Source organism: Pipistrellus hanaki (genome assembly GCF_964339955.1).
Source record: "Pipistrellus hanaki genome assembly, chromosome: 4".
Taxonomy (NCBI): Eukaryota; Metazoa; Chordata; class Mammalia; order Chiroptera; family Vespertilionidae; genus Pipistrellus; species Pipistrellus hanaki.
The window spans coordinates 48,037,615-48,050,862 of record NC_140506.1 but is presented as its reverse complement, the minus strand read 5'-3'; the positions used below and the strand labels follow the sequence as shown (position 1 = coordinate 48,050,862).

At 39.4% G+C, this 13,248-nt stretch overlaps 1 protein-coding gene and 1 long non-coding RNA gene across 3 annotated transcripts in view; both read right to left on the bottom strand.

The window, feature by feature from the left end:
* FAM81B (family with sequence similarity 81 member B) overlaps nt 1–11,484 on the bottom strand; it is a 33,188-nt gene extending 21,704 nt beyond the window's left edge. Inside the window, exons 1-3 of one of the 2 annotated variants that reach the window (XM_084882689.1) lie at nt 11,420–11,484; nt 8,138–8,202; nt 265–508 (exon numbers count right to left, since the gene is read on the bottom strand). In XM_084882689.1, coding sequence (XP_084738815.1) covers nt 265–508; nt 8,138–8,181 — 288 coding nt within the window. In that variant the 5' untranslated portion in view covers nt 8,182–8,202; nt 11,420–11,484. The remainder of the gene's footprint in view (nt 1–264; nt 509–8,137; nt 8,203–11,419) is intronic. The other variant, XM_084882688.1, reaches the window with a different exon arrangement.
* The window catches only part of LOC311622019, a 1,104,806-nt gene that overhangs the window by 27,760 nt on the left and 1,063,798 nt on the right, over nt 1–13,248 (bottom strand). The window lies entirely within an intron of this gene.

The window sequence follows — 13,248 nt, the reverse complement described above, 5'->3', positions numbered from 1 at the left end:
AATATCTTAGCATAATGTTTGACATAATGTTAAAAACAGTTGTTTTTGTTGTCCCATAGATGTTTAACAAACATTTTTCAAGTATAATTTCTTTTACTTTTTGGCATAAATGAGCAGTTGTAATATTGAACTGTTTTCCTCAAAGGTGATTAAATTGTCATCACTTAAACAATAGCAACTCGTTTCTATAGCTGAAAAAATGGCATTGGTGGTTGATAGTCTTTGATAAGCAATGATGCCAACATATGGGAAATAAAGAACTACCTCAATGTTTTGGCTGAGATTTTTGACGATGCTGGTGATGGTCTGGATATGGTTTTCCAGCAACTTCCTGGCAAACAGCTCCTCTTTTCGAAAGCCTTGGGTCCCCTGAAGACAAGCAGAGATGTCCTCTTTGATGCGAAAAGCTTGCTCAAGGAGGAAAGCTATGGTGTGTTCCTGGTTGTTCAGCTTGTCTTCTATCTGACTTCGCTGGATGTTTGGAATGACAGGAAGGAAAGAATGATCCCTGGTCAGGAAAGGGAAACAACACAGGGCCGTTACAAGAATGAACATGGAGGAGCCAGCACCAGTACTCTGTGTGCTCACGTTTGCATTTTCTCACCTGTGAGAAGTCTGGCAGGACTTGAGCACCTGCATGGTTAGAATCTTGGTTCATATCTCATCTAAAAAGCAGTTCTGACCTACTTCTTGATTTTGTAGCATGCATTTTTCATGTTTCAAGCAGGAATTATTCTATATCTTACCTATTATTCTAACAAGCCAAGTTGAATCCACATAAATTTAATACTTGTTAATTCTGTATTGTGAACAGGGCTGCCTCCTTATGGCTATAAGAAATGAGAGCTCAAAGGCAAAGATTAACACATGAGTCAGTTCAATGAAGAGTAAGAGGAAAAGACAAAAGCTAGGGCTATATGGTCTTCACTTATTCATTTAACAAATACTTATTGAGCACTTATCCTGTGCCAGACTATCTCAGAACAACTTTGGGATCATCCCGGCTCCAGAGCTCTGGGATCAGCTGATACTTCCTTGCATCACATCACATCATTTTTCTTTCTTCTCAATTGTTCCCCTCCCTTCACTTGCACAGGCATGCATCCCAGAGCTCTCCATAGTAAACCAATCTCTGTCTCCGAGCCAGTTTCCTGGGCAGCCCAACCTCAGATGCCTGAGACAGATGTAGTTGTAAGTGGATAAAATGGGGAAGAGGAGCCATGGTGGTACTGCTTTTGCTTCTCCCCTTATGGCCTTGGGACAAATTTCAGACTCTAAGATCAGGCAAGGCAGAGACCTGGGTTGGTAAGAAGCTGAAACAATAACAACCACCAATTTGGGGAACAACTGACCTTGGGCAGTTTTCTCTACACTGCTCTACCTCCACATGCCCCAAGGTAGGAAAGCACCTGCTCACTGGAGCTGACAGTCCTCCACTGGAGACAACATCTAGCTGAAATCCCTGGGAGCAAATGAACTCCCAGGCCAAAAGAACAGGACATTGGAGGATCATAGTCTTTTAAAAAGCTGGCCGACAATGAAACAAGCTACTGGACAGCAGATTCCTACAGAAGATAAATAAATACATACAATAAGAAATTGTACAAAAGCTAATGAATTATTAAGAGAAAAGATAAGGGAAGATATTAGCAAAATAAAAACAAAAAACTAGAAAACATAAAAAGCAAGCCAGTAGAAATATTAGGCATGAAAAATATAATAAGTAAAGAGAAATTAAACATGGGATAAAGGCAACAGAGGGATTAGCTGAAAAATAAACTAGAGATTTGGGAGATCAGATGAAGGAAATGTATGAGGCAGAAAAAGGAATGGTCACACAGTTTGGAAATAGCAAGGTCAAAATTTGAAACTCATGTCTGTCTGACTCCATAATCCAATGTTAACCTTAACTCTCACGTTCCTATCTTTCTAGGAGATAATCAGCAGCAGCAGGGGACACAATTTGATTAACACCTACTCGCGCGCCCTAATAGAGTGGTAGCAGAATGACAAACAGTGTTCCCAAGCTCCAGATCCACTCTTTTTTTACTTCTTCCTTTCTTGGTCTTAGCCACTATTATCTCCGCTACTTTCCCTCCTAACAAAGACTGCTGCCTCCACACAGCAGCTAACGGGGTCTTTCTTAAAGTGCAAATGACAGCACTTGCCTACGTAAAACCCTCTGGTAGCTTACCCATTCTCTGAGAATACAATCTTTGCCTGCCTTTCCAACCTCATCTCCTCCCACTCTTCCCTCCATTCCCTTTCATTCAACACACAGGCCCTCTTCCTGTTCCTCGAACAACAAGCTAGGTCCACGCTCAGAGATCTGGCACCTGCTGTTTCTTCTGCTTGGAAAGCTTTTCTCTGCAGTCCCTCCTGGCTGCCTCCTCATTGTTTAGGTCTTACCTCCAATGCCCGCCTCCTGAGACAAGCCTTCGCCTCAGTCAGTTTCTATTGTAATATCCCATCTCCTCCTCTCCATAGCATTTGTCATCACCCAAACTTACCTTCTTTACTTGTTTGTGTTTATATTCTTACCTCCGTTACTAGAATGAAAGTTCCCTTTGCGCAGGTACGCTAACTTGTTCCACCACACTGAAAAGAGTGCCTGACACATAGTAGGTGGTCAGTGAGTATTTGTTGACTGACTGACTTCTATAGCTGGACTGTTTGTTCACTTAAGGCTCAGTTGTTGGAAAATTGGAGGAAAAAATGGTTTCATAAGACCACAGGTTCTAAGAGCTTCAAGGATTACAGTTTCTTCTCTTAAGCAGCATAAAATGCCCTTGCCTGGGTGAGAGTCTTCTTCCCTACCACTTGCACATCTGAGCAACAAAGAAGGATTTGCTAAGTGGTTTCATTAATCAGATTTGACTCAAAATGTTCTTCTGGAAAATCACCAAATGGAGCCTTGTCTAGATAAAATCCTAGCGTGCTGACAGTGCTACCCCGGATGTCTGAGTCACAGGCCGAGGGAGGAGGATGTAGGGCCCGGCTGATGGTGACACATAGCTTAGTGGTGGACTGCAAATTTGCTCATTATTTTTCTTGAGCGAGTGCTTCTTTCTCGCCTCTAGACAACGTGCAGCCTGAATTTGCCAGTGAAAGGGAATCTGATCTTCAGTCTTCAGTTCTATACAGAGACTTGTAAATTATGCTGCATTCCTATCATTTAGATTTCCTCTGAGGAATTCCCAGTGTGGCAGACACTGCAGGTTACCTCGCCACTAGTCATCCTTCCCTTCTGCCTGATTTGCTTCATCCTCCTGCCCCCTGTGTCTTTCAGGGGAGGCAAGCTAATCATGGAGGTCCTGTTGTTCTGGGCTGGGATGTAGCTGATTTAGGGAGGAGTATGTGAAGCAACTCTAGCCAGTGAGACTCCAGAAGAAGCCTGCCGTAGGGCCTCTGGGTAATGTTTCTTTGCCTTCAGGAAGAGACACACAGGAGGAACCTGTCCTTCTCTTTGCTGGATGTTGTCATGTCTGTGCTGGATAACAGGGACTCTTAAAGCCACTTGGTCATGAGGGAAAGAGGATGGCAGGGAGGAAGGATAGAAAACACTTGGGTTCTTGGTGATGTTGCTAAATCTTTAAAATAATCAAACTCTAGATTTTTTTTTTAATGTGAACTAAACAATGTCCTTACATTTAAGCATTTTGGTTGGAATTTGTTTGTTTGATGTGTTTTTTATTTTATTTTATGTGCAGCTGAAAACACTGTATCTATATCAATAATTTACCAATAACAATTTCAGTTGCAATAGAAATATATCAGTCAGAATTTACTGAATGTCTACTCTAGTCCATACAAAATATACAATACTTTCATCCCCCAAGGAAATTAGTCTAATTCAGTGTTTCTTACAAAGAAACTTGAATTAATATTATGGAGGTGGGGAAGGGAGGGATGTTGATAAAATGCAGATTCATTGGCTCCACCATAGACCTACTAAATCATAATCTTGTGGGTGTGAAAGGGGGAGTAAGAATATGCATTTTAAATAAGCACTACGTGCCCTGGCCAGGTTGGAGAATTGTCCCATATACCAAAAGGTTGCTGGTTCAATCCCTGGTTGGGCACATGCAGGAGGTAACTAATGTTTCTCTCTCATATCCATATTTCTCTCCTCTCCCCCTTCCTCTCACTCTAAAAATCAATAAAAACACATCCTCAAGTGAGGATTTAAAAGATAAATAAGTTTTTAGGTGATCCTGATGTATTCTAAAGACTGATCAGCACTGGTGTAAGGCTGGTCATGTTAATCAGTAATAATAAAAGGCAAGGTATATAATAAATTGCTGATGTGTGAAAGATGGAATATGAGCTCTCAAGTTATATGGATACTAGAGGCCCAGTGCACCCACTCACAGTCTGGGACCCCTCGGAGGATACCCACCTGCTGGCTTAGGCCTGCTCCCTGGGGGATTGAGCCTAAGCTGGCAGTCAGACATCCCTCTGGCAGGATGGGAGCCCTCAGGGTATGTCCAACTAATGGCTTAGTCGGACATCCTTAGCGCTGCCTTGAAGAGGCTCCTGCCATCACTGCTGTGTCAGCCAGCAATGAGCTGGCTTCTGGCTGAGTGGCACTCCCCCTGTGAGAGTGCACTGACCACCAGAGGGTAGCTCCTGCATTGAGAGTCTGCCCCCTGGTGGTCAGTGTGCGTCATAGTGACAAGTTGTTCCCAGTTGTTCGCCATTAGGGTCAATTTACATATTACCCTTTCATTATATAGGATTCAGAAGCAGCCTGGCATGTTGGAAGGCAAGATAGATGGAAGGTAGAATATAGATTCTACCACTTACCAATCAAGTGTTTCAGTTATTGTACTTCATCTTAAACCAGGGCCAACAGAGCCTACTTCACTATATAGTTATAAATTCTGAGATGACATGTGAGAAGCATGTGCCACACAGCTGCTCTGCTGTCCAGGGTTATGAGGGACCCATGTGCACTCATTGTTCCAGTGTTCTGGTGGCTGGCTAGAAAGTGATAAAGAGGCAGACCTAGGGCAGTAGACGGGTCAGTGAAATAAGGCATGCCAGTCTGTGGTCCTGCCTGTCATGGCTGGTTCAACGTTGTTGCTACTGGGCTCCCGGAAGGAAGCCGCTAAGGAGGACACACCTAGTGCTGTGTAAATGTGTTTGCCTGAAATCATGAGGACATTAAGTGACATATAAATTCTGGACTGTGGTTATTTTTTTCCTTAAATTTTTTATTATAAAGTTATCTTACATTTAATTGGAGGGTGTTCCTTTTTGAAATTTCTTTTTATACCTAAGATTTACTATTAGTTGGAGCGTTATTACTACTTACTAATGATCCTTAATGAAGCATTTAATGATGCTCTGTTTAGTTCTATCTACATGATTTCTACAAGAGGAACACAGAGCTTATATTTCCCCCTATTTCCATTTACCAGAAGAAAAGAGAAAGTTGTTTTCCAGTCAGTTTTTTCTAAATCAACAACTGAAAGCACAGGTGGGTGAAGTCTTCATTTTCTCAGAGAGATTTCTAATGATTGTCCAAATCATCAGGTCACCAAAAGGTTAAAGCTGAGGCCTTTTGCTGTAGCACAATGTGGCCACCATGATTCTTTTCCAAATAAAAGCCATTCACTGCTTCATTCCTTCATATACATGCTACTCAGTGGGACTCAAATGTAACTTTAACTGTGAAAGGAAATTTAACTGAATATTCCAGACGAGTCCAGATGGAGTTACTAACCACAGGAGGAAGAATTCCTGGGGGACTTTCAGAGAGAGAGAGAGAGAGAGAGAGAGAGAGAGAGAGAGAGAGGGAGAGGGAGAGAGAGAGAGATATTTGGGAATTACATAAATCATTGATGATGCAGCTGGCAACTGAATCCGCACAGATTTTCCACAAACTCTGAATTCTGTTTCTCTGCAGTTTGGTGTGACTTGCACGAGCTGTGCTGTTGCTGGCAGATGCGCCGGTGCATATAGCCTCTCGGTTCTCTGCCTGTTCTGTTCTTGCGAATAGAGAACTAAATTTACTTAGAAGATTCTGAGAACCATTTTGGCAACCCAAAATTCTCAAAATACAAAAATTTGAAAATTTAACCCCTTTTTCCAGAACACAAAAGGCCATGATAATTTAAGAAAATTTTCATTTTTGTGAGATTTAATATATGACTAGTTAACATGAGTAGTGCAGAGTCCTGCCATATATGTCTATATAGTATAAATCTCTATCTATCTATCTATCTATCAATTAATCATCTATCTATCTAGAGAGAGTGTGTTCCCCAAAATGTATACACACTTAGCAGCTGATAGCTCATTTGATGTTTGTTTCTTTTCAGATTTAACCCATTGGAATGAATAATGATTCAAAGTGTGTATACATTTCTTGGGACACTGTGTGTGTGTGTGTGTGTGTGTGTGTGTGTAGTGAAATTTTACAGAACATTTTGATGCCTTACACAAATAATTTAAATGTGTTCGTGTGTGTTTGTAGCAATGAAGTTGAAAATATATTTTATAAAGTTTCTCCATTGCTTATTTATAACCCCCTGGCAGATGGATTTTGGCTGCTACAGCAGCCTCCATTGCTTAGTTTTACAGAAGGATGAATGCTCTAGGGAAGTGAGGGAAGCAATTTGTGTTTCTGTGGGTGAAGTCTGGGAGGAAGTAGACCAAGGCCAGTAGGGTTAGGCCAGCACTGGGGTCTGCATGGAGGGGCTTGGGAAGGAGAGGACTCCAAACAGTGGCCAGGCCAGGAGGAGACTGGAAAAGGAGACTGATGGGGGGTGTTTTATGGAGGAAAGTTGTCTGAGACGAACTCCTCTTGTTCAGTACATTAAAAGTATAAAATTACAGAATTAATGATGTACCTATTGTGATTTCTTATGGAGGCTAGCAGGTGAGAGCTAATTGCTTTCAAAGAAGGATATGATATTGCAAAACGAAACCTGAAAGATCTCCAAGCTAACATGACTTATCCCATAGAAAGCTCAGACATCAGCGTTTTGTCTTCCTTTCTTGTGTACTGTAATGTGAAATATCCATCTCCATCATGTAGCAACAAAAGCAATCCATCACGGTCTAATAAAATATCTGCCATGGTACTAAGGCCTTGAAGATGTATACTTTCCAGACCCTGAATGCCATATTCTACCAGAAAGAGAAATCATTAATCATTGATTCTTTTGCCCATTTGACTTACTGATAGTTTTATGTATCTAAGGTTAAATTCCATTCTTTGGATGTCAGCCGCACCTTTATCTTCCCAAAACGTACTACTGAGGGAATACCTGAGGTACGAATTGTCTAAAGCCCAGTGCAGACAGCTCCTCATTACAAAGCAATTTCATTTCCCTCATCAAGATAGCATCGTAGTTCAAGTTTATACTTCTCTTTTAATTCCAGTCCTCTTCACCTCATTGATGTTTTGGCCACGCTATAGGAATTTCCTGCTTTAGAAACTTTGCTCTTCCTTAAAATGTCCACATGGCCAACTTCCTCATCTGGTCTCTACTCACATGTCAACTTCTCAATGAGGCCTACCCTTGTCAGACTTTCTACAATGTGTGTCCCTTCTTCCTGCTAGAACAGAAGTTCCGTGAGGGCAGGGATCTTTGTCTCTTCTGTTCACTGATGGCTCTCCAAGTGCCCAGCATAGTGCCTGCCACTTAGTAGATACTCGGTAAATATTTGTTAAGTGAATAAATGGTGATAACCAATTTTTGAAGACCAAAGAATCTTAGTGACAGAAGAGACCTTATCAATTATTTGATTCAATAGTATGAAATGTTTCAAGGAGTGTCGGTTGAAGAAAAAATTATGGATGGAATTTGTTTTACATTCAAAATTAAATCCCATGGGCAAATAATGTATGTTCTTAAATCTTAGCCATTTACTTTACTACACAAAAGAATATTTATGAGAAACTGTGGGCAGAGCTGAGAAATAGAAAGTAGAAGGATCTTTCTAATCCACATCCTGGAAAGGAATAGGATCGAAAGGCTTATCTTTCTCAGATGGTTTAATGCAGTCTCTTTTAAATGCAGGAACTAGTTTGGATGAACGAAAGATCTTTTTCAACCCCTTTAATCTCTAACTGAATCATTAAATACAGTAAGTAGGTGAAACTAGTTATAATTTACAGACTTACTTGTCAGCATATTCAACTAAATCTGTAGAGTTCTTGGTTGACATTTTGAATGGAGATAATCTTACCTAAAACAAAGGTCGTGGCTTTAAAATGCACCATTGGGAAATTCCTATCTATCTTATCCTTAACATAAACTTTTAAATTTTAAACAAAACAAAAACTGTAGATCATGGACCATCATCCCAGTTAATCTTGCACAGACCCCTTATGTATTGGTAGAGACTAAACCTAAAGTCAAGTTCTGGGAAGACATCAGGGCGAGGCAGTGGGCAGAGAACTACTGGAGGATGGCAGCCCACTGCCTCGCCCTCCTGTAGCTCCCTACGCTCCTTCCCCCCGCCCCCCCCCCCCAATAGCTTGCTGCCCTGCCCCTCCTGTAGCTCTCCACCGCTCACTTGTAGCTAGCTGCCCCACCCTTCCGCTGATCTGTGATCCGGTCATTGATACGTAGTCGGTCATTACGTTTCATGGCATAACAACCATTTGCATATTACATCTTTATTATATAAGATAATTTTTAAATGAAATATCTAGTGATTATTGGATGAGTTGCTAAAAAAAAGTCCTTACAGAGTGAATTATTCCTGACATGTTGAATTCCAAGGGAAATCAGCTAATTTTCTTAAAAAAAAAACAAAACCCAAAACTAGAAAACTAGTCTATCAGGGTAGTTTATTTTCTACTAAAGCTAGAAGCCAGTTTATTATAGCCAATGAGAAATGAAAGTCAGAGCACAGATGCCCAGCCAGAGTGGCTCAGGACTTGAGCATTGACCTATGACCTGGTGGTCACAGTTCGATTCCCAGTCAGGGCACATGCCTGGAGTTGCAGGCTCAATCTCCAGTGTGGGGCATGCAGAAGGCCACCAATTAATGATTCTCATCACTGATATTTCTCTCTGTCTCTCCCTTTCCTCTCTCTGAAATAAATTAAAACATATATTTTTTAAGTCAGACACAGTTATGTACATAACTTTCTAGTACTAAACATAGTTGACCATATGAATGCTTAGCTATTTTTAAAAAATGGCATCACTAGAAAGTTCTATGTGCATAGAACTTTCATAGAAAGTTCATAATTTTGTAGCATTTATAGGAAGAAAGAGGATCAAAATGTACTCACTGTGTTTGCATATGCTATGAAACTGTTTTGAACTCTAATGCTCTTTTATTTTAAGTTTAAGAACAGGACACATTTTTATCTTCATTTTAATAACCTGTCACTGAACTAGATTCAATAGGAGAGAAGAGTGGAATCCCATTTCATTTTAAAACTTAAACAAAATATGTCCCTAGGATATTTTTTCTTGCTTTATGTTATTGTATAATGCGATGGTGAGCAGAATATGTTGAGACCCACATACAGAAATTGTTCATTTTGCAAATGCTTAAGGAATTACCACTTCTTAATTTAAGGCCTAAGGAACTTAATTGGAAATCTAGCTCCTCCAGTGAAACTTAAGGAAAAAAGTCTACCAAGGAAGCTAACAACAGAAAGACTCTCCTGACCTAACCTGACCTGGCCTAGTCTGGCCTGGCCTGGCAAGCAGAACAGGCTTTAGACCCTCCCCCCATTGCTGAGTAGGGTCTGCAGTGGGTCTGCTGCTCTGTAGCCTGGTCTTTCCCTATAGAAGGAATATAATGATCCAGTGGGTGCCCAGGTTCATATTGTGCAAACCACCCTCATGCCCCAGAGACCACGACTGGCCCGCTCCTGTCCTTGTTTTCACCCCAGTTTTCTGCTGGAACAGTGCTGATCCTGTTCCTCACTTACTAATACCAGCTGTTTACTGCTCACCTCTCCAGGCTGCCCCTGGCCTCTGGGAGTCTGTTTGTGGCATTTCCTCAGTAACTGGCTGGTCCCTATAAGTGTGGCACCCAGTCGCTCTTTGTGTTTGTGAAATGAGAGAGTAATGACTGTTTTGTCCAAGGACACTAAATTACTGGGTTATTGTCTTTTTTCCTTCTCAAGGGAAACAATTGGCTACATATGTTTTATTTTTATTTTATTAATTTTTAGTCTTATTTGGAATACCATAGGTAGCATCCTCTTAACACACCTACAAGTCATAAACTTTTAAACATATGTTAAACTTGATCAAGGAGGAAATTTTTAAGAATGTAGAAAAATGAAAGATGCAGGAAAAATCTTTTCACTTATAATTCTGATTTGAGAAAAAGTCATTAATATTATTGGATATATATTTCCTCTTTCTGTGCTATTTTTTATATGTCTAACACAGTAAATTTAATAACTTTGCTAATTTCATGTAGGAGTTTCTGTTTCAGCTCGGTTTCATCCCTATTCCTACAATCTAGAATGTTATTACATAAAAATTCTCACAAACAACTTAATGCTTATTATGGGAATTTTTACATACATCAGTTTTCACTTGTTTCAGAATACCGGAAAACATTGTGGTCCTTTATGGTTAATTGCCTATAAAATAACGTCCATATGTCATGTGATTTTATCAAAAGAATAACAGTTATTTTAAGTAACTGAAATCCTTCTTTATTGCAGAAAAAATTTAAGATGATTATTTTTATAGGTGATGAATCTGAGGAGCAGAGAAGTAATGGACTTATTCAAGGTTATATGGGTAATGATAATTATATTATAGCTATTGACTGAGTCCTTCCTACATGCTAAGCTCTTTACCTTAGTGGCCCATTCAAACCCTACTTCTTTGAATGACAGGCTTAATTAGCCCATTTCACAGAAAAAGAAACAGAGAGGTTAAGTCATTACCGAAAGTCATACAGCTAGTGTGTGCTACAGTCACTAGATAAAAAATATCAGTGTTTGACATGAAGCTGCACCTGCTAGTCAGGTGACACGGGGATGAAAAAGAAAGTCTGAAAACACTTCATTTTTTGAATGTTCTTTTTCATTAATGGGGAAGCTATGACAAGTACCAATAAGAGAAACATTCCATTTAGCTGACCTCTTTTTCATGTTATAGATGCCATCTATACCTTGACTTTATCATAGTTTCTTTTGTATCTTACTAAAAAATAATTTTGTTAATTTTTAGCATACATATTAAATGTCAGTCCAATGAATGTATTCAAAAATTGAGCCCCTTTTGCTTTTTTAACTTGTGTTGGCATTTGCCACTTTGTCAAAGCAGAAAAAAACAACAAACCAACAGGAAATGTGGGTAGAGTGAAAACAAAAACAACTTTTCCAGGATTCCTTAGAAGTCTCTAAGCAATGCTGAGCTTTAAAGAAGGTGAACAAAATATTCTATCTTTAATAAGACTAGCTAAAAGTACTTACTTTGTTTTCCTGATCACTGGCTGAGCCAGGAAGGGGGCCATCAGGTTCATCTGGCTGTTCCTCCTCAGTCAGGGAGACACTTTTGTTTATATCTGTATCTAGGCAACCAGAATGCTGAGTCAGATCAGGAACTATGGCACATGAATTTCTGCAGTGGTAATTTTTAAAAACTGTATTATTGTACATATGGCAATGGTTAAAGAGAGCCTTCCAATTTGGCTTATATTCCCCTTTTCCCTGCTTACCTACCTCAATAGCACCACCCCAAGGCCCTCCACTCACACCTATAGTCAGCTAGAAGAGCTTATTGTCTCAGGTACTTCTTTGGGATTTATTACCTTGTTTATATATAATATGAAATATTAGTCAGATAGTAAAGTATGAGAAATTCAGAGACCTTGAGTAATCCATGAGATAAATACCTGAACTCATGATGCTTGATTTCCTGGCTTTATTTTTTATTGATCTGATCTTTCTGAAGGGAAACAGAGACTTTAAAATTTTTTCTTTCTTTGAAAGCCAGAGTACTAAGGAATATTGATTGAATCCTGACTAAAGTCTTTCTATTTCTGGAGTATTTTCCAGGGTGGCTCAGCAGCATTGTGACTGCAGGAAGAATCTGTGATGTCAATGGGGTTGGCCCTCACACTTAAAGTCCGTAAATTTCGGAACTTGATGTGTCTTCCTTAATGCTCATTGTCATAAAAATCACTGGGTCCTTTACTTCTTTGTCTCATTAGATGGGATGTGGCCATTTAAAAACTGATATGTCATACTCTCCTACTGATTTCACCTTCATAGTTTAGTAAAAGAATAGTTTCCATCAAAATAGACAAAGAAAATTGGTAGTTACAAAATAGTCATAGGGTGTAAAGTTCAGCATAAGGAATAATCAATAATGTAATAATTAGGTATGATGCCAAGTGGGTACTTGAATTATCAGGGATGGGGGGATCACTTTGTAAATTACATAACTATCTAACTACTATGTACACCTGAAAATAATATAAAACACTTTTGAATATTCACTGTAACTGAAAAATAAAACAAATAATGAGCTAGAGAGGTTAAAGAAAAAAAAAGTAGACAAAGAAAATGAATTACTATAGTACTTCCAAATTTTCCTCTAGTATGCTAGTTAAAAGGAAGTTAACACTTCTAGGCCAGGAGGGGAAGTTTCTAAAAGAACGCAGGAATGACAGGTGAGCCTGGACAGGGCTTTAAAGAAATTAAAATATTAAAGGGCATTGTATGGAAAATTTTGTTCAGTTCTTTGACAAAAAAAAAAAAAAAAGATTTGAATTATTTCAGCTCTGGAATATTTTCTTTAAATTATATTATTGTCTGAGTTACTTTTTAAATTATGGTGCTCTGTTTGCCTTGCTCTGAGAATATATGGTGTTTAGGATGATGAATTACAAACTTTTATTCCACAGATAAATACCACCCATAGGTTTTGGCTTCAATAGTATGTCTTCTAGTGCTAAACTAGGCCCTTAAAACTTAAGAGATATAGTATTTTATAATTCTTGAAGCAGTCCAAAAGGCTCATTTAATCATTCTGATAATAATTTAATCAAGTGTCAAAGGAGACTGAACACTTGTGACAGAGGACAGGTGGCTGTGGATACCAAGGTAAAGAGTGAGACCTTGACTCCTGGTATTTACTTTGGGCAAGATTACCTCTTCAAGTTTCAGCTTTCTCATCTGTAAGGTGAAGTAGTAACAGTGACCTCATAAGGTGGTTGATAGGATTAAGGGCAATAATACACTTAAAGTTCTCAGCTGAGTACCAGGCCAGGAATCCACTAAGCTGGATCTATTATTAG